This window comes from Danio rerio, chromosome 22, assembly GCF_049306965.1.
Source record: "Danio rerio strain Tuebingen ecotype United States chromosome 22, GRCz12tu, whole genome shotgun sequence".
NCBI lineage: Eukaryota > Metazoa > Chordata > Actinopteri > Cypriniformes > Danionidae > Danio > Danio rerio.
In genome coordinates, this window is record NC_133197.1 from 27,243,957 (window position 1) to 27,264,890 (window position 20,934).

Here is a 20,934-nt window from a genome sequence, read left to right on the forward strand (position 1 = left end):
TACTGTTTATTTTACTATTGTTTTTAAGCAGGACACTTCTAGTCTGTACATAATGACTGTAATATGAGACACTCTTCTCTTGCCATCTAAAATCTTTAATTTAAGAGTAAAACAGAACAAATTGTATTTGTAACCTTGATGAATAATTATCAATATGCTTTACAACAAAGAGAGTTAATTCAACCCAATTTGTTGAATATGAACCTACCTAAAAGTTGGGTTTAAACTTTTAATTAACTTTATTTGCTTAGCTGGGCTGTGTTTTTATATGTTAATGAAAAGATTAGAGATTGAAACAATAGCCTATCATAACCACATAGAATAGTTTCAGACTAATCTGTCTGAACAATAGTCTGGATGTGTTGTCAGACAGAAGACAAACATCGGTAAAGAAAATATTAGCCTAATATACAGTATATTGACTTGCATCTGTAAATATGTTCTTTCGATAAGGTTATCAGCAAGTGCGTGATTAGTCTTTGTTTGTTTAGCAGTGCTTTGCTGCCGTCTAGCGTCTGCAGGGCCCAGTTTTTAAAATAAATAAATAATCTGGATTAAATTGGTCTAGATTTGGAAATCCTATGTTTTACTATCCAGGGCCCAGTTGTTCAGAAGTAATCCAGTGGGATTTTGGATCACGGATTGGATCAAATCTTAGAAAGAGAGATATTGAATTAAGATCAGACCATGTAATCCAATCTTACATTTGATTCAGATCAGTCCTGCCCTTTGGGTTATTCAAAACTTTGAGCACAGATTGGTGTCTATTTGATAAAAAAAAAAAAAAAAACTGGATTATCGTGATCCCACCAGAAAGGTGGATTCAGTTGTGATTTTTTGAACCAAACAAAATAAAAAAGTTTTATTTTTTAAGTGAATGATCACAAACTTAATGGTTACTATATATATATATATATATATATATATATATATATATATATATATATATATATATATATATATATATATATATATATATATATATATATATCCTGAAAAATATATATATCAGTATTGCATTTTCAAACCGCTGTATACCTTGAAAACGGTTATCGTCCCATGCCTATTGTTGAATTGGGTAAATTAAATTGTCAGTAGGGCATGTGTGTATATTCTCGTCCTCCAGGTTGGGGGTTGAGCATTGGGCTGACGACCCACCTCGTAAAAAAAAATAGATTTTATGAAACACCAAGATTGTTGCGGCTAAATATCAACATTAAACATTAAAAACACTTTCATATAAAAAATACAGTTAAAAAAGAAAAGAAAAGAAGAAAACTGATGGCAGCAGAGGACAAAAAGCCAAAGACAACAGTAGAAATGTGTCAAGAATACAGTACTAATGCTGACAATGCTGATTTGTCAATAACCAATTTTTAACATGAGACTGAAAAGAACGAAAAGTGCATGATCTTCTAATTGTTGGTGGGATGGAGTTCCATTCCCTAGCAGCTCTCTCTGAAAATACAGATTGACTGAATTTACTTTTTTTGAGAGGAATAATGCAGTCCCCTCTGTCACCTCCTCTAGTAGTTCTAGTTCTAGTAGTTCTAGTAGTACTTTGATGGAAAGAAGTAAGTACTGAATTAGAACAACCTAAAAAATGTAAAATGTTTGTTGATTGCCGTATTTCTGGTTATTACTATTAAAACAAGCAATGGCTGTTTGTGGCCGCTGGTATTTTGCCTACCTGTTGTTCTTTGCTAAGCCAGTACTACACTGTTGGTTGCATTTAAGGTTCTGGTAAACATGATTTGATAATCATGAAATTTAGTATTTGGATCACAGGGATCCAACTCAATGTTCCTATGATAGATCAGTTAATCCTGGATAGCATAACATGTGATTTCCAAATCTGGTCCAGTTTAATTCAAATAATAATTTTTTTCAAACTGGGCCCAGGATTAACCAACAGTGTAGCCTACTGGCTTAGCAACAAACAACAGGTAGGCAAGATACCAGGGGCCTGTTTCAGTAAGGAGGTTCAAACAACTCAGAGTTTAAACTTGAACTCTGAGTTGATTTACCGAGAGATTAAAAACTCAGAGTTTTCGGTTTCAGAACAGCTGATCTGAGTTGGGTCAATCAACTTCGAGTAGACCAACTCAGAGTTAAGCGCGCACACCGTGACTTTAAAAAGGCATTATCAATGGAGCAGAGACATTACGAGTGACTATGGCAATATCTTATAAAAGAGATCACCATTTCTTTCTCCAGCTGAACTTGATGTTCTCATTAAAAGTTATAGCAAATATGAGTGTATATATTTAAAAAGAAGCAAACATCAGTGAAGAAGAGACAGTTAGCGTGGGAAAACAGCTGCTCAAGTTAATGCCTAATTTAACTTTTTAAGTATTTAAATATTTAAGTATAATAAAATAAGTAATGTAATTTGTGACGTTTATATATTTTTTTCTAAACTTTCTTTTATAAATTTATTAGTTTTAAATGATTTAACAGTGCACTTGTGCGTCTGCCTTTTTTATTGATCAAGTGATAGAGGTTAATATAACATTTAGAAGGTAAGCAGTACTAAAAATAATTTTTAGAAAGAATAATAATCCCATTAATCTAGTTACAGTGCATATCGAAGGTGAATTCAATTAAATTATTTATTAAAAAAGCATAAGCCATTCTAGTACAGTTCTTCTGTGTGTGACTAAAATGTAGGCAATAGCTATGTTTCCATCCAAATAAAATTCCATCCAACGAGTCAAAGAGAAAAAAATTGTCACTTCCTGATTAAACTGGCACCAAATATCAACAGTAAAAACAGAATTTACTGTGGTAGAAGAAGCTGCGTCAATGAATTCTTTATTTAGCCTAATTAATGTACTTGCGCCTCGAACACAATGAACACGTGGGGGCGTCTGAAGCCATGAGATGCGGAGACTCACGCACCAGACGTTCGGAGGTAATTAATAATATACACTAATACTGAAACAGTTAAGGCATTTTAGAATTACTAAAACAATATTTAAGACGTGTTACAGTGTGCTCAGCCTGCTGGTTTGTCCATTTACACACATTTTCATTATCATATGATCATGATCTTTTTTTTAATGTACATACTGTAATTTGTTCAGTAAAAGTGTTTCCATCGTAGTTTATGCGCACATTTTCTATCGAATAAAAGTTTATCCTACTCAGTTATGCACGTTTTTTATGCATATTTTAAAAAGTTATGTGCATCATGACGTTTCCATCAATCGTTTTTATGCACGTATCCAAAATGAGCATTAAAATAGGTGGGTGGAAACGCAAGGCTATGGCGAGATATACCACTTCATCTTTAAAAAAGGGGAGGAGACCGACAGAAACTCTGAGTTTAGAGAATAAAACCTGCTTCTGACCAGGTTAGATTCACAGAGTAAGTTACCACAGTAACTGACTCTGAGTTAAAGTTACCTTTCTTTCAGAAACAGGCTTGACTTACCCTGCTTTCTCGAGTTTAACAAACCTGCCATTTTGAAACGGAAAACCCAGAGTTTCTCTCATTTCAGGGTTAAAATACTCTGAGTTTTCAGTTAACCTCCTTTCTGAAACAGGCCCCAGTGGCCACAAACAGCCAATGTTTGTTTTGAATGGTAATGGACCCTTTTCACAAACCTGTTATGACATTTAATGGTCATCAGAATCTTAAATCTTTTGAAGTTTTGAATTTTTAGATAAAAACAAAACAAAACATATGAACATTAAAATGCATTTATGAATGTATTATATCATCTTTGCTTCAAATTAAAAACAACTTCTTACTGCTTGTGCGAGGCGTTTCTAATGTAATGTATATGGGGGGCAGGGCAGTAAATTTGATAATATTCTCTCCTCTAGCTGCCTTCTCGCACAATTTTTTTTCTTTTTCTAAAGTCTTTATAACACTAATGTGGAGTTTTTTGTTTAATATTTGAGCAAATAGGATTGTAAAAAAAACGATTTAGTTATTATTAATTATTCGAGCATTAAGTTTTCCCAACTATAACAACTTCTACTACTGAGAAACTCTTTGACATTTTTAGTTTGTTCTGATACAATACTGCTTTGATATTGTTTTGTTGTTGTAGTTGTTGTTTACCAGGGGCCTGTTTCAGTAAGGAGGTTCAAACAACTCAGAGTATAAACTTGAACTCTAAGTTGATTTACCGAGAGATTAAAAACTCTGAGTTTTCGGTTTCAGAACAGCTGATCTGAGTTGGGTCAATCAACTTCGAGTAGACCAACTCAGAGTTAAGCGCGCACACCGTGACTTTAAAAAGGCATTATTAATGGAGCGCAGACATTACGAGTGACTATGACAACATCTTATAAAAGAGATCACCATTTCTTTCTCCAGCTGAACTTGATGTTCTCATTCAAAGTTATAGCAAATATGAGTGTATATATTTGAAAAGAAGCAGCCATCAACCAGTTAGCGTGGGAAAACAGCTGCTCAAGATAATGCCTAATTTAACTTTTTAAGTATTTAAATATTTAAGTATAATAAAATAAGTAATGTAATTTGTAAAGTTTATATATATTTTTCTAAACTTTCTTTTATACATTTATAATTTTAATAGATTTAACAGTGCACTTGTGTGTCTGCCTTTTTATTGATCAAGTGATAGAGGTTAATATAACATTTAGAAGGTAAGCAGTACTAAAAATAATTTTTAGAAAGAATAATAATCCCATTAATCTAGTTACAGTGCATATCGAAGGTGAATTCAATTTAATTATTTATTAAAAAAGCATAAGCCATTCTAGTACAGTTCTTCTGTGTGTGACTAAATGTAGGCAATAGCTATGTTTCAATCCAAATATATTACATAAATGTATGTGCAAAACTGGAATATTGCATAAAAGATGCGAATAAAATTCCATCCAACGAGTTAAAGAGAAAAAAATTGTCACTTCCTGATTTAACTGGCACCGAATATCAACAGTAAAAACAGAATTTACTGTGGTAGAAGAAGCTGCGTCAATTAATTCTTTATTTAGCCTAATTAATGTACTTGCGCCTCGATGTCAGAAGACAATGCTGAAACACAATGAACACGTGGGGGCGTCTGAAGCCATGAGACGCGGAGACTCTTGACACGCACCAGACGTTCGGGGGTAATTAATAATATACACTAATACTGAAACAGTTAAGGCATTTTAGAATGACTAAAACAACATTTAAGACGTGTTACAGTGTGCTGAGCCTCCATTTACACACATTTTCATTATCATATGATCATGATCTTTTTTTTAATGTACATACTGTAATTTGTTCAGTAAAAGTGTTTCCATCGTAGTTTATGCGCACATTTTCTATCGAATAAAAGTTTATCCTACTCAGTTATGCGCGTTTTTTATGCATATTTTAAAAAGTTATGTGCATCATGACGTTTCTATCAATCGTTTTTATGCACGTATCCAAAATGAGCATTAAAATAGGTGGGTGGAAACGTAAGGCTAAGGCGAGAAATACCGCTTCATCTTTAAAAAAGGGGAGGAGACCTACAGAAACTCTGAGTTTAGAGAATAAAACCTGCTTCTGACCAGGTTAGATTCACAGAGTAAGTTACCACAGTAACTGACTCTGAGTTAAAGTTACCTCTCTTTCAGAAACAGGCTTGACTTACCCTGCTTTCTCGAGTTTAACAAACCTGCCATTTTGAAACGGAAAACCCAGAGTTTCTCTCATTTCAGGGTTAAAATACTCTGAGTTTTCACTTAACCTCCTTTCTGAAACAGGCCCCAGATCTCATTATACAGTATGTGACATGCTTCATATAGGCTTCAAATATGAAAGAATATATATATATATATATATATATATATATATATATATATATATATATATATATATATATATATATATATATATAACAGAGAGATATTGAAAAACGATCAGACCATGTGATCCAATCTTACAGTTGATTTATATCAGTCCTGCCTTTTGGGTCATACAAATCTTTGAGCTCAGATTGGGATCTATTTGATGCAAAAAAAACAGGATTGTCCTGATATATATATCATTAGTAACCATTAATTGGTGATATATATATATATATATATATATATATATATATATATATATATATATATATATATATATATATATCATTAGTAACCATTAATTTGTGATCATTCACCCAAAAAATAAAAATTTTAAATATTTTATTTGGTTAAAAAAGTCACAACTGATTTCACCCTTCTGATGGGATCAGGATAATCCTGTTTTTTGGATCAAATAGATCCCAATCTGAGCTCAAAGATTTGTATGACCCAAAAGGCAGGACTGATCTGAATCAACTGTAAGATTGGATCACATGGTCTGATCGTTTTTCAATATCTCTCTGTCACTTTTGAAAAACCCATTTCCAAGACTTGATCCAATCCATGATCCAAAATCCCACTAGATTACTTTTGAAAATCCGGGACACCTGAAGACGTGTTTTTCATGCTTAATATGAGTACACTGTACATCATAAAGTTTTTGTTATTTCTGGTCAGTTTTTATCAGTGTTATGTCTTTGTTTGTTTTGTAATGTCGGTGAATCACATAGGTGTAGTCACAAGGTTTAATACCTTTACTGAATACAATTGCTGATGAAGTCACACAGTAATACATAATAGAGTCATACATAATACATGACAGTCTCAAACTCAGTTCCTGGAGGCCTGCCACAGCTTCCCACAGTATAGCTCTTACTGACACCAGCTTGGAAGTGTCTAGTGAACAAGGTTTTAACCTTGATTAGCTGGATCACGTGTGTTTAATTAGGGTTGGAGCAGAACTCCATGGATCAGGGGTGCCCAAACTTTTTCTTATGAAGGGCCAAAAACCAAACTTGATTGAGGCTAGTGGGTCAAAGGTAAAAACAGTTGCCATGGGTGATTTCCTAATTTATTTAATAATATAAATTTAAAAAATGACTAGAAAACATTGCTTTATATTAACTAATGCAGTATTGTTTTTAAATTTTATAATGTACTTATTACAGTAAAAACAAAACAATTTATTTTATAACAAAATTACACTAGTTTAAATTACACTCTCACACAAGTGACAGTATTTATATTTTTAGAAATCAGATTGAATTACATTTAAGTGACATTTAATTAAAACATTTCATTTCAGTATGCTTTTTTTCTTTTCTTTTTTTCTTTTGTAGCTCAGCAATAAAGCAAACAAACAAAAAAAATTCTAATTAGAAATTAGAAACGGGCCCTACTTTGGGCATCTCTGGCATAGAGGTAGTGGTGTATACTTGTAATATGTAGTCCTCAAATATAGCAGGCATTAATTTCTGGCATTTATTTTTAACAAATCACAGTTTATTCCATTTACATGCAGTTATTTTTATATCTGATGCATACTTTTTTAAAAATCTATCTGTTGTCTCTACCACATTATTATATACAATTCTAGCAAGTATTACATTTCTATCACATTTAGAGTCAATTATAAGGACAATAAATCTGAAAAATAAAAGTGTATTGTTTCATAGTCGATACATAAATTTCTAATTTCTTGCATTGATTCAAAAATGTTTTGATGTTTTAAATGTAAGTTTGTCAAATGTCAATAAATAAATAGACTAGATTTAGAGTCATTTCACTATGGCGATCCCTGATAAATAAGGGACTAAGCCAAAGGAAAATGAATTAATGAATGAATGAAAAAACAGCTAAAGTCATTGACTTCCCACAGCCATTGACTTCAATAGTGTATTTTGTTCTTATTATAGATTCCAAAGGCTGCTGCTTTCCCACATTCTTCAGAGTAGGGCTGCACAACATATCTTTGCAGCATCAATATCGCAATGTGTGTGTCCGCAATAGTTACATCGCAGGATATGCAATGTTGAGTTGAGAATTATATTTAATCGACAGTTAGGAACTCATGAGATTTGTGGAATCATTACAACATATAATCATAACAGAGTGAAACTTAATCATTTGCATGGGTTTTATTGGCATTTCAAGAAAACGCATTTAAGCTCAATAACGTAAAACATTTGTAACTTTTTAATGAAAAATAATCAAACTGAATTATTAAAACAATGAAGACTATACACTTTTATTTTATTTGTTATTTCTGTATCTGAACACAGTTTGGCTCTTCGGAAAACCATAATGCACTGTTTATTGAACTTTTTTTTCTTAGCTTTATTGTGAATATTTTTGCTTGCATTTTTTTAAATACATGAGTTACACCCTTACAAAATTAACACAACCTAATTCTAAATGAATGATTTTAATGAGACATCAAATTATATTCATATCACAATATATTTATTCATTCACTTTCCTTCGGCTTAGTCTCTATTTCTGAGGTCACCACAACGAAATAAACCACTAACTATTTCAGCATATGTTTTACACAGTGGATGGCCTTCCAGCTGCAACCCAGTACTGGGAAACACCCATACACTCTCATTCACACACTCATATGGACAATTTTGCTTACCCAGTTCACCTGTACCACATGTCTTTGGACTGTGGGGGAAACCAGAGCACCCGGAGAAAACCCACGCAAACACGGGAAAACATGCAAACTCCACACAGAAACACCAACTGGCCCAGCCGGGACTTGAACCAGCAATCTTCTTGCTGTGAGGCAGCAGTGATAACCACTGAACCACCGTATATTAATGGTGAATATTCAATTCAGCTTTATTTGTATAGCACTTTTACAATGTAGATTGTGTCAAAGCAGCTTCACATAAATGGTCGTAGTAACTGGATCATGGTAGTTCAGTTTTTAGTGTTTAAGTTCAGTTCAGTTTAGCTCAAATCATTTGGTGTTAGAGTCCAAACACTGAAGAGCAAATTCATCGATGCGTATTGTAGCTCTACCGATCCTGAACCATGCAAACCAGGGCGACAGCGGAGAGGGGAAAAAAACTTCACCGATAGGAGAGTGAAGAAAAAAACCTTGAGAGAAACCAGACTCAGATGGGCACGACCATTTAATTTCTCCGCTACCCAAAAGTCTTGTGCAGAGCTGCAGAATATGATAAATAAAGATAAATATGATACTATAAATATATATAATATAAATATGATATGATAAATATGATAAATAAAGGTCTAAGCCGAAAGAAAATGAATGAATGAATGAAAAACACCCATAGTCATTGACTTCCAACATCCATTGACTTCCATTATATATAGAATTTATTTCCTACTATAGATTTCAAAGCCAGCTGCTTTCCAATTTTCTTCAGAGCATCTTGCTTTGTGTTCAACAAGAAAACAGAAACTTAAAAACTTTAGAAGCACTTGAGTGTGAGTAAAGGATGAAGACATTTTCATTTTTAGACATACATTGTCATACATTAAACTATCATTTTAATAGAGGGTTATAATGTAAAGAAAGCAGTATTTTACACTTCCAGTTTATAGAAGCAGTGTTTCAATCAGGATGCAAATTTATCATAATTAACATTTATTTTAAGCTATCGGGTAATACAAATATGTCGTTTTTATTTAAAATAAATCCACAGTTCCTTTTACTATACTGAAGAAATGGTGTATAAACAGAAATTCAGAGTACATTAAAAAAGAAACAGCATGTTATACATTAAACTTAACATTTAAACCTAAAATTAGAGAGAAAAACAATAGTATTGTCTTCTTAAATATACAACATTTGCTCCAATTGCAATTTTATTGGGGTATTTTTTGAAGGGGTGATATGGTGGCTCAGTGGTGGTCACTGGTTCGAGTCCCGGCTGGACCAGTTGGCATTTCATGATGGAGTTTGCATGTTTGTCCCATGTATGTGTGGGTGCTTCAGAGTATAGGTGTTTCCCAGTACTAGGTTGCAGCTGAAAGGGCATCCGCTGCGTAAAACATATGCTAAAATACTTGGCCGTTCATTCAACTGTGCAAGCCTCTGAAATAGAGACTAAGCCAAAGGAAAATAAATAAAAAATGTATTTTTGAGTTCAACAGAGTTTGTTGGATGATTGAACATCCATCCAATATGAAATCAGCTGAGATGGACTCTGCGTAAGTATTGCTATTAGTCCAGAATAATAAAAGCGATCCAAATGTTCAGGTGGTCTGATTAAAAACTGCCCAAAATTCAGTTTCTCAGGCCTAATTCCCAAACGCCTCAAGCACATGCCAATATACGCGTCCTCAATAAAAATAGGCCTCACAAACCTCGAGATGTGTAGGATCTTCTCCGGCAAGTCCATGGAAAAGATGTAACACATGCCCTGAGGATACGGAGGATATCTGGATCTGGGATACACGTCATGAGGGATGTAAAATTTGCTGGTAGGATCTCTCATCACATTGTTTACAGACAATACTAAGCCAGTAATGTAGTTACGCTCTAGTGTGTTAAGACTCACAAGCATATACAATAGGTTTTTCACGTTGAGGAGCACATCGGCGTCCACTTTTGCGGCGTATGAAGCCTGTGGACACTTTCTGCTGAGCCACTCCATCATCACCAACGTTTTAACTGTCAGGTTCCTGTAGGTGTCCTGAAAGCTGCTCTGCAGAAGATCTCCATGTTGCTGGCTTTCATTCTGGAGTTGCTCCTGCAATGTTTCATTCCCACTTCGTGAGCCTAGAAGAAACAAAACCAGCACGATTTTATCCCGGACGAGCCCCTCATTCCCCCACGTTGTCCTGATGGCATTGCGTGCCTCGATGTTCTCCGGGGCCACCGGCACAATAATCACCACAAAGGGCTCCTGTTGCTGGCACTTCTCTGGCAAGTCGAGGATAAATTTGTAGTTTTGAGGGATAACAACATTGAGCTTCAGCCATTTCTGTCTTTCGAGGGTTCTTGCGGTGAAAAACAGCAATAGGATATTAAGCAGGATGAAGAGACTAACCAGTAACCAAGTCTTACAGTACATCAGAACGAGGCTGAAACGAGAAAGAAGTTGTGTTTCTGTAAATATGATTTATTTTATGAAAGAATGAAGTTCATCACCATAATAAGTGACTAGTTACATTAAAAAGTGAGTAAACCTGTTGTAACTTGAAACTGTTCGTTGACTTTAAGGTGTAATATGTAGAACTGAGGTATTGCAGTATGTAGCTTAGTGGGACGGGGCTGAGAGCTGTGGGAACAAAGCGAGGCTGATGTTTGAGTGATAGTGAGAACCTGTTTCACGCACAGAGGAGCTCTAGATGATAAAAGGAGGAGAGAGAACAGTTTATGCATTACTTTTGCGTTCACTGGGGTTTCTTGTCCTCTTATTATACAAAGTTCCTCCACTTGAGACAGGTGGCAGGTCCAGGATTCAGCACAAACTCCACTATACTTCGCAGGCTCACGCCTCTCGGCCCCGCCACACTCGCTATACAGTGCAAATGTAATATATTGCAAAGATTTTTTCAACCCAGGTTGCCAGATTGACACCACAAACATTAACAAGCATGCTTGACAATCAACCTTACATTGTAACCTGCTCAACTAGTGTTTACATTACAATATGTGTTCAGCAACAACCCAGTACACACTCATTCACATACTACAGCCAATTTCATTTATTCATTCACTCATTTTCTTTTTTTACTCCCTTTATTAATCACAGTGAAATTGCCAACTATTCTGGCTTTTGTTTCACACAGTGGATGGCCTTTCAGCTGCAACCCAGTACTGGGAAACACCCATATGTTCTCATTCACACACTACAGCCAATTTCAGTCATTCATTCATTTTCTTTTAGACTTACTCCCTTTATTAATCACAGCGGAATGAATCGCCAACTATTCTGGCTTTTGTTTTATGCAGTGGATGCCCTTCCAGCTGCAACCCAGCGATGTGAAACACCCATACATTCTCATTCACAAACCACAGGCCAGAGGTGTGGACTCGAGTCATGTGACTTGGACTCGAGTCAGACTCGAGTCATGAATTTGATGACTTCAGACTCGACTTGACAAAATATGAAAAGACTTGCAACTCGACTTGGACTTGAACATAAATGACTCGGACTTTCACTTGGACTTGCGGCTATTGACTTGTAAAGACTTGCAACTTTTATAAAAAGCCCAAAGATAAAAAGTATGTTGACAAGGAGCGCTCTATCTCTGCGTGTGTGTGTATGTGTGTGTGTGTTTGTGTGTGAGACAGAGAACATGCACGCATACTTTCGACCACTAGCGCTTTGTGGCGCACTTCCGTGTTTTTGCACCAGCGGGAAATTTGAAGATGCCATTTTCATTCTGACTCGGAGAGTGAAATAAACACATCCAAGATCTGCTTCTTTTGTTTTATTCAGCGGATTTACAACATCTGTCAAAGGTAAGAGACTTTACTACTCGCAATGTGTTACTGTTGTGCAAAAGCATTGTTTTACTGTTGTGCATAAGTCAATGAACAGTTTTTTTTTAAAACAAATTTACCCTCTCGTGATTTATTTCACATAATTATGAACGAACATGGCTGTAATTTATGTTTTTGCACTTGGTCGTTTGTGTCAATGGGCATATTATGTTTTATTTTTGTGTTTTGCCCATCCTCTGACAGTATTTTCTAACTATTTAATTAGTAGTAACATTAATTACATGCCATATATAATAACTAGATATATATAATTTATTTTTAAAGCTCTTAAAACTGTGAAAAAAGTGTTTTGTTATTTTTTGGTGACATTTTGCAATAAGTTTTTTTTAGTTAATCTATGTACTAACATGAACTAATAATGAACTATATTTTAAACCTTTATTAATTATAGTTTAACATTTACTATTGCATTATTACAATTTAAAGGTATGCTTGTTAACATTAATGTTAATGCACTGTGATTTAACAAGAGTAACCAATAATTTTATTTCCATTAATTAATGAATACTGTAATGAACTGTAACTGTACTGCACTGCATTGTTTGTTCACATTAGTACATACATAAACTTAATTAATTAATACAACCTTATTGTAAAGTGTTACCTTTATCATATTTTGGATTGATACTATTAATTTTATTTAGTATTTAAAACCTCAAAAGTATTTGTATTATTGTTGATGTTATGCCTCTTAGCAATATTTTAGTCCTCCATATGGTTTTTGTATTGTGAGATTGTAATGTAATGCATCTATATTGTTGAATTTCTGTTTGTTTGTTTTTCTGTATTTCCCCCTCTATATTTAAGGCTTATCTACTATTTTTAAAGTACTTAAAACCAACCATCTAATAAAAAATACAATTAACAATAACATTTTGTTTCATGAGTGTCTTTGTTCCTGTTTTGTAGGACTCTTATTTTAACAGATTTCATTTGGAAACACTTGACTGATCATTCAATTAAAGTTTTACCTTTATCATTCCATCACTCAATGAGATCATTTAATTGTGAGTTGAATTACTCCATTTGTAATTGTTTTTAAATAAACTAAAAACGAAGACTTGTTTTATTCAGTTTGTTGAATGTGAACTTCTATACTTTACATATTAAAAGATATTTAAAACCATTATGAATGTATTTAAACAAATATTTAATATTTTATACATATATATATATATATATATATATATATATATATATATATATATATATATATATATATATATATATATATATATATATATATATATATATATATATATATTTAATAATTTATATAACTGTTTCATTGTGGGTATTTCTATTTTAATTTATTTAGCACATTTATTGGCTATTCAAACATGAAAACAAGTTTTAGATAATTCGTGGCTCTAATAAATTGTTAAACAATACAATATCCCTGCAGAAAAATCCAGCTTAAACCAGCCTAGGCTGGTAAGCTGGTTTTAGCTGGTTGACTAGGCTGGTTTTAGAGGGTTTTGGTAATTTCCAGGCTGGTTTCCAGCCATTTCCAGCCTGGTCTTAGCTGGTCAGGCTGGAAACTGACCAGCAAAATCCAGCTAAAACCAGCTTGACCAGCCTGGTTTAAGCTGGACATAGCTGGTTTTGGCTGGGCTCCCAGCCTGGCAAGGCTGGTCAGGCTGGTTTTAGCTGGTCATCTCCCAGCCTGACCAGCTAAGACCAGGCTGGAAATGGCTGGAAACCAGCCTGGAAATAGCCAAAACCCCTCTAAAACCAGCCGACCAGCTAAAATCAGCCAACCAGCCTAGGCTGGTTCAAGCTGTTTTTTTCAGTAGGGATTTTTGACAAAATAGTCTAAAATGATAGTTTACAAGTGCCTAAGTGGGATTCGAACCCCGTTCTTTATGAAAAGAAAGAAAAATCTGATTGGCTCTGACATTACTTTCACCAGTGGGCAGGTACTTCAATCTGATTGGCTGGTCTCTTGCACACGTATTCAGTCTCACTGCATTTGCTTGACTTTTGTCCACACTGGCGCCTCAAACCTTTCCTGCTTTTGCTCTCCAGAGATCCTCCTGGTAAATTGATTATTCCAGAATGTTGATATGGTTTATATATTGCTACACTATTTAGTAACAATACATGAAAAACTATGAGGTTAAGGTAAATTCTATAATAAATACTAGTGTTTTTGAGAGTTAGGTATACTGCCTATGTTTAAGCCTAGTATTATTTACAAGTTGTTAATGAATGCTTCAGCATACTGTAGTATTAAGAATAGTGAACTAATAAAATGAAATACAGAGTGTAGTTTTACTACAGTAAAGTGTCGTGAATTGTAGTATAATATACCCAATACTGTAAAAAAAAACTACAGCACTTTGTCATTTGTTTATATTACACTTGTGTTACCATAGCAACTATAATATTACCCCAACAGATTAATTGAAGTACTTTACTATAGTATTGTTCAAAACACTGTCCATGCCAATAGATGTGTTCAGGGGCCCTGTGGAACAGCTTTTCCTCAAAATGAAGAGGATGACATGGAAAATGTCCTCCACAATCTCATCAATAATGTGGAAGACAGCAGAGACGTGTTCACTTTATTTTAGTTGCCATGATAAAATGGGACTGATAGTGAGATTTATGTAAAGAGTGAATAGTACAGTAGGCTATAATACCTAATCAAGTTTTTCCTTATTTTTATCACAGTTACATTTCTGCTTGCGTTAGTTATATTTTTGTTTAAATGTTTTTTATTTGATTAGTATGGTGAACCTTTTGGATGTTTAATAAATGTTTGTAAAACAAAATGCATTCTTTACATCCAACCTCTATTCTCTGTGTCTTTAATTGTTTGTAACTGGAAATATCTCATCATATAACATACAGCCAAAATGTTATGGTTTATTAGATAAAAAATTTAATATGTAAGTCTAGTTTAGTATTTTGGTTATTGTTAATAAATAGTGCCTCAATATAAATCATATCAAAAAGCACGAAAGGAAGAGGAAACACAAGACACAAATTCTGCATATAATCTCTGAAAGCACGCAGGAAAATGTGTGCGTGAGCAGTGCATATTTGAGAGCTCGCAAGCAGTTTTATAAACAGAGGAAATCGGTGCAGGAGCATCACACAAGGTAGAGAGCAAAGTTCTTCATTGTTATGTGAAGAAAACAACGTTATTGTTTGTATGAAGTAGCCTACTTCATTGAGAATATGTGCCACAATTTTACATTGCTGCTAGACAGATTTGCATCTCCATCTCTTTAGCACACACGAGATTCAATTGACAAAATACCAAGTTCACTCAATTTTACTTTGCAGCATACAGGAGTTGTTGGTCTTATGCTGCCTCATTGAGGTCGTTTATGTAGTTTTAGTTAATCACAAGTTGATCACCGAAGACATAACATAGCACAACTAAACTTAATGAACTAGACAGCAGTAGACCTGCAATTTCTGTGTGATGTGAGGCAAAATGGACTCTATTGTGGTGGAACGCGTTCTTGTGCAATATGCTGTGTAGACAAGACGTAGCACTGTTTAGCACTTTTTCAGAAAATTAAATTTATGTTTTTATATATCTGAGCAATGTTCTTTCATAAAAAAAGGTTTGTTTAATAAATACAGATCTTACAACCATACATAATCTGTTTACATTTTATTTTTCTGTTAAAAAGACTCGAAAAGACTCGAAAATCAAACTGTAGGACTTTGGACTTGACTTGAGACTTGTTGCCTTTGACTTGGGACTTGACTTGGGACTTGCCTGTCTTGACTCGGGACTTGACTCGGGACTTGAGGGCAATGAATTGAGACTTACTTGTGACTTGCCAAACAATGACTTGGTCCCACCTCTGCCACAGGCAAATTCATTCATTCATTTATTCATTTTCGGCTTAGTCCCTTTTTTAATCAGGGGTCGCCACAGCGGAATGAATCGCCAACTATTCTTGCATATTTTTTACGCAGTTGATGCACTTCCAGCCTCAACCCTGTATTGGGAAACGCCCATACATTCTCATTCACACACTACAGTTAATTTCATTCATTTATTAATTTTCTTTTCGGCTAAGTTTCTTTATTTAATCAGGGGTCACCACAGCGGAATACAACGGCAACAATTCCGACATATGTTTTACGCAGTGGATGCCCTTTCTAGTACTGGAAAACACCCATACACTCTCATTCTCACACTACAGCCAATTTAGTTCATCCAAATGCCAACTGGTCTAGCCAGTGCTAACCACTGAGCCACTGTGCCCCCTAAGTAAAGTCAACTGATTGATAATTTACTGTGTATCGATGCCTTAGTAGAACAGTTTGTGGTTCTTATGAACAGCTACTTAAAAAGTTCTTTTAAAAGTTTTGTTGCTTACACTTCTTATGCAGGTCAAAACAAATGAGCAAATTTGAGGGTTAAAAAACATGATAGTTTGCTGTTTCGAGGGCTGCTGTGGTGAAAAAAAAATTAAGTAGGATGAAGGGACTAACCAGTAGCCAACTCTTACAGAACATTTGAACAAATATTTTAAAAGGATTGACGCAGGATTGTTCACCTTTTTGGTGTACAATTATTTAAATGAACATTTTAATGATCTAAAGTGCTTTTTTCTATTAAACAGAACAGAATAAACGAGTTTTGTGGATGTTAAAGGTTCTTCATGAAGGCATCAATGCCAATAAGGAAACCTTTATTATTAGACTTGATGACAGAGTGACATTTTTATTTGTTGAGCAAGAAGATTCCCTGATTTATCTGAATGTTCATATCATTTGGAGCAGGATTGGAGCAGAAGTCAATCTGTTTGTCCGGAAGTTATTAGATCAATCTCTATTTGTATCTTTGCTCTTTCTTCAAAAATTTCAGGAGACATTTCATTTCTGGTCTATTCTAGGTCTAATTATTTAATTTGATTCATAAGATCATTTATTTGCTGGTTTCTTTTTTTTTTCTTTTCCACAATGTAAATGAAATTATTTCCCCTCTAATGTAAATTTTTAAAGACTCCCAAACTGTAGATTTACTAACACTACAAAGGCTGAATCAGAAAGAATAAAGTTATTAAAGCGCCATGTCTTCCGAATTGGGAATTGGGAAATGCTAGTTTTAGTACAACTGGGCTATGATCTGAGATTACAATACATTCATATTTACAATCAGTAACAGAAGTTAGCAGTTATCATCTATCAAGAATGCATCAATTCGAAAGTATAAAAGATGTACATGAGAAAAAAAGGAGAACTGCATCAGATTTGGATAAAAGCAACGCCAAGAATCAAAAAATGTATAGATCTCTAAAAAAGTATCAATGAACATCAATTAATAAACATGGCGGATTTGCCATTTTTGAAGACCGGTCTAAAGTTGAGTGAAACACAGTTAATATCTCCCCCACAGAGTGACATTTTTAAGTGAACACTTTAAAAGTGAAGGTCATTGTCATGCAGCTGATAATGCAAAAGCACTTTGCTTCTCCCAGGTGAACAAGCAAATGATTTTAACCACAGTTCTCCTTGGCAAAAATCAAATCAAACTTCCCTGATGCTAATAGTTAATCTCTAAAACCTCAAACCGGAGATGTTATTTACTTAGGGATAGTTCACCCAAAAATAAAAATGAACTCAATGGTTACTGATTTTCAACATTTTTCAAAATATCTTCTTTTGTGTTTGACAGAAGAAAGAAACTCCAACAGGGTGTGTTAAGTGTGTAAATTATTCATTTTTGGTTGAACTATATCTGTTAAATTGATGAATCCTAATTACAAAATAAAAGGTGAAACCTGCTAAATGTTGGCACATACCTTTTCCTGTCCTGATATTAGCAGGGATGCCGTATGTCTGTCCTCAGACTTGCTGTACCCGCTCAGCTCCTCCTCATGTATTTTTTTCTGACCTATCAAATCCTTTAGTTTAAAACCATCCGACGAGGCAAAAGTACAAAATCAGGCAAAGTCCTACAATCAATTCGCTACTCAAAAGGATCATGTTACTACTCGTCTCTCAACCCTTCTCTTTCATTGGCAAGTCCATTTAGTTTCTGTCATCAACCAGCACTGAAAAAAACCAACAATAAACGCCTTTAATGCCGTTCTAAATATCGTGTTTTGTTTACATGTCTCAAAGATTTGGACATTGAATGAGTTTGGAAACCTCCTTGCCAACATTATTTGCATGGCATGCAAATTACAAAACAAAGGAGCCAATATCACCTTGTTAACATTTAAATAAAGAACAAAAAACAATGATCAAATAATAATAATAACAATAATAATATTATTATGGTACAGTGGCTCAGGGGTTAGCACTGTCGCCTCCAGCAAGAAGGTTGCTGGTTCCAGTCCTGGCTGCCCCAGTTGGCATTTCTGTGTGGAGTTTGCATGTTCTCCCCGTGTTGGTGTGGGTTTCCTCTGGGTGCTCCTGTTTCCCCCGCAGTCCTGTTTCCCCCGCAGCTGTGTGTTTGTGTGTGTTTGTGTGTGTGTGTGTGTGTGTGTGTGTGTGTGTGTGTGTGTGTGTGTGTGTGTGTGTGTGTGTGTGTGTGTGTGTGTGTGTGAATGCGAGAGTGTATAGGTGTTTGCCAGTACTGGGTTACAGCTGGAAGTGCATCCGCTGTGTAAAACATATGCTGGAATAGTTGGCGGTTTATTCCACTGTGGCAACCTCTGAAATAAGGAGTATGTCGTAGGAAAATGAATAATAATAATAATAATAATAATAATAGCGCAATCATGATATGGGCGTCCCCAGTTCAAATCATATGACAAAAAAAATTAAAAACATGAAATGAATAGAGATTCCTTTACAAATCAGTCATATACAATTTATGGGTTATTTTCAGTTGATAATATTCATTCATTCATTCATTTTCTTGTCGGTTTAGTCCCTTTATTAATCCAGGGTCGTCACAGCGGAATGAACCGCCAGCTTATCCAGCATGTTTTTACGCAGCGCATGCTCTTCCAGCAGTAATCCATCTCTAGGAAACATCCACACACACTCATTCATATTCATACACTACGGACAATTTTAGCATACCCAAATCGCCTGTACTACGTCTTTGGACTGTGGGGGAAACCAGAGGAAACCCACGCGAATGCAGGGAGAACATGCAAACTCCACTCAGAAACACCATCTGACCCAGCCAAGGCTCAAACCAGCGGCCTTCTTGCTTTGAGGCGACAGCACTAGCTACTGCGCCACTGCGTCATCTGTTCGTTAATATTTAATATAAATATTTAATGGTACAGTAAGAATTAGCATTTTTATTTTTAGCGTGCATAAACAAAACAAAATAAAATTGCTTCTCCTAGGACCAATGAAAGCTTTTGTTTTTAAAGGGTGTTCATGGAACCCTCAATGCCAATAAAGAAGTAACAAAAGTAACAATTTGACTTTAGCAAAGTAACTTTTCTTACCAAAGTAACAATTTTAAGGTGCACACGGCAAAGGAAAAGGTAATGACGTAGGAATCAAAATCTTCAAGAGGGAGAAAGTCAAAACAGCATCATGCAAACATGTTTTTTTCTGACTACATATAAAAGGCCTTAAAGAATTAGTCACCCTGAAATGAAAACTGTAATCACTCAACTGTTGAATACTTTCAGGAGAAAAGGACGAACAAATTCATGTTTTCTTTTTTTTTTTTTTTTGGTGCACAAAAGTGTTATTGGAGTTTGTTCTGTCATGGTTGAACTACTGAATTAAGTCACGTGGACTGTTTTGACAATGTTTTTGTTTTCTTTTCTGGCCATTGAGACTCTTACCACTGTTTATATGGATCCGAGGAGAAGTCTTCCTCATTATAGTGTTTATATAAAAGTGATTATCTTTATAATGATATAAATTGTAGTTATGTGTATATGAAATTACAAATAAGATGTAGCAGGACATCAAATTACTATTTCAAAACTTTTTTTGGCATTTTAACTTTGTACACTGAAACATCATGGGCCTCATAGTTTGTCTCATTTTGTGAGCCAACTGACAGCAGTTGTTCCCTTCCCTCTTTCTCCCTTGCTTTGCCGACTACACCCCTCCTCCCTCTGGTTTCAGCATTCCACTCCCATGAAAAAAAAAAGATGAGGACGTCTTGAAGAAAAAAAAACTGTTTTATTCCAGAATAGTAGTAATAAAGTGAGGACAACACTTCGGATTCAGCAGAGTTGGAAATAAACCCGATCATCCTCCATTTAAACATTTTATACTGTTTCTTCCTGCCTAACATGGTAATAAGCTTTCGCTTTGAATGTACTGTAATTAAGAATGGCAATCCCAGACCTTTCGGTATACCCGAATTACATGTTAATAAGGTTTCGCTTTAAATGTAAATTGAGAACAACAATAAAAGTGATACTCTTCCATTCCCAGATCTTGGGTAGATTTTCAGCTGAGAATACCAACTGTTATGATAAATGAGGTTAAACAGAATTCCTTTTGGGCATTAGATGGTTCTTGATGGCTCGCTGCCGCTCCCATGCTACAAGAAGTGAATTATCATTCCAAAGGCATTATTTAAATGCTTAAATACTTTATTTAAGGAACTCTACTCTCTGTGATAATTAAGCTCTTTGTTGAGAAAGGAGCGTGAAACACTTTTTTATTATTCTGAGGTAGACTTGAACTAAAAGAGGGGGGATTTGTTACCCTTTAAATCTTCGTTACATGCTATGTTT

General features: G+C 34.7%; 1 protein-coding gene across 2 annotated transcripts; it reads right to left on the reverse strand.

Moving 5' to 3' along the window:
- Positions 1 to 7,923: 7,923 nt before the first annotated feature.
- LOC100537407 (beta-1,3-galactosyltransferase 2) lies at positions 7,924 to 18,117 on the reverse strand. Of its 2 annotated transcripts, XR_012398060.1 has the most exons (3): positions 18,067 to 18,117; positions 9,858 to 10,860; positions 7,924 to 8,362 (listed from the first exon to the last, which is right to left on the reverse strand). XR_012398060.1 is itself a non-coding variant. In XM_073937741.1 (2 exons), the coding sequence occupies exon 2, from the start codon at positions 10,848 to 10,850 to the stop codon at positions 9,921 to 9,923; it is 930 nt and encodes a 309-aa protein (XP_073793842.1). In that variant the 5' UTR covers positions 10,851 to 10,860; positions 18,067 to 18,117; the 3' UTR covers positions 9,125 to 9,920. The 2 variants fall into 2 exon arrangements, 1 of the variants encoding a protein (XP_073793842.1); XM_073937741.1 differs by lacking the exon at positions 7,924 to 8,362 and having other exon boundaries at positions 9,125 to 10,860.
- Positions 18,118 to 20,934: the final 2,817 nt, after the last annotated feature.

Coding starts and splice junctions, on each gene's coding strand:
- LOC100537407 (XM_073937741.1), bottom strand. CDS start 10,850: ATGTACTGTAAGACTTGGTTACTGGTTAGTCTCTTCATCCTGCTTAAT.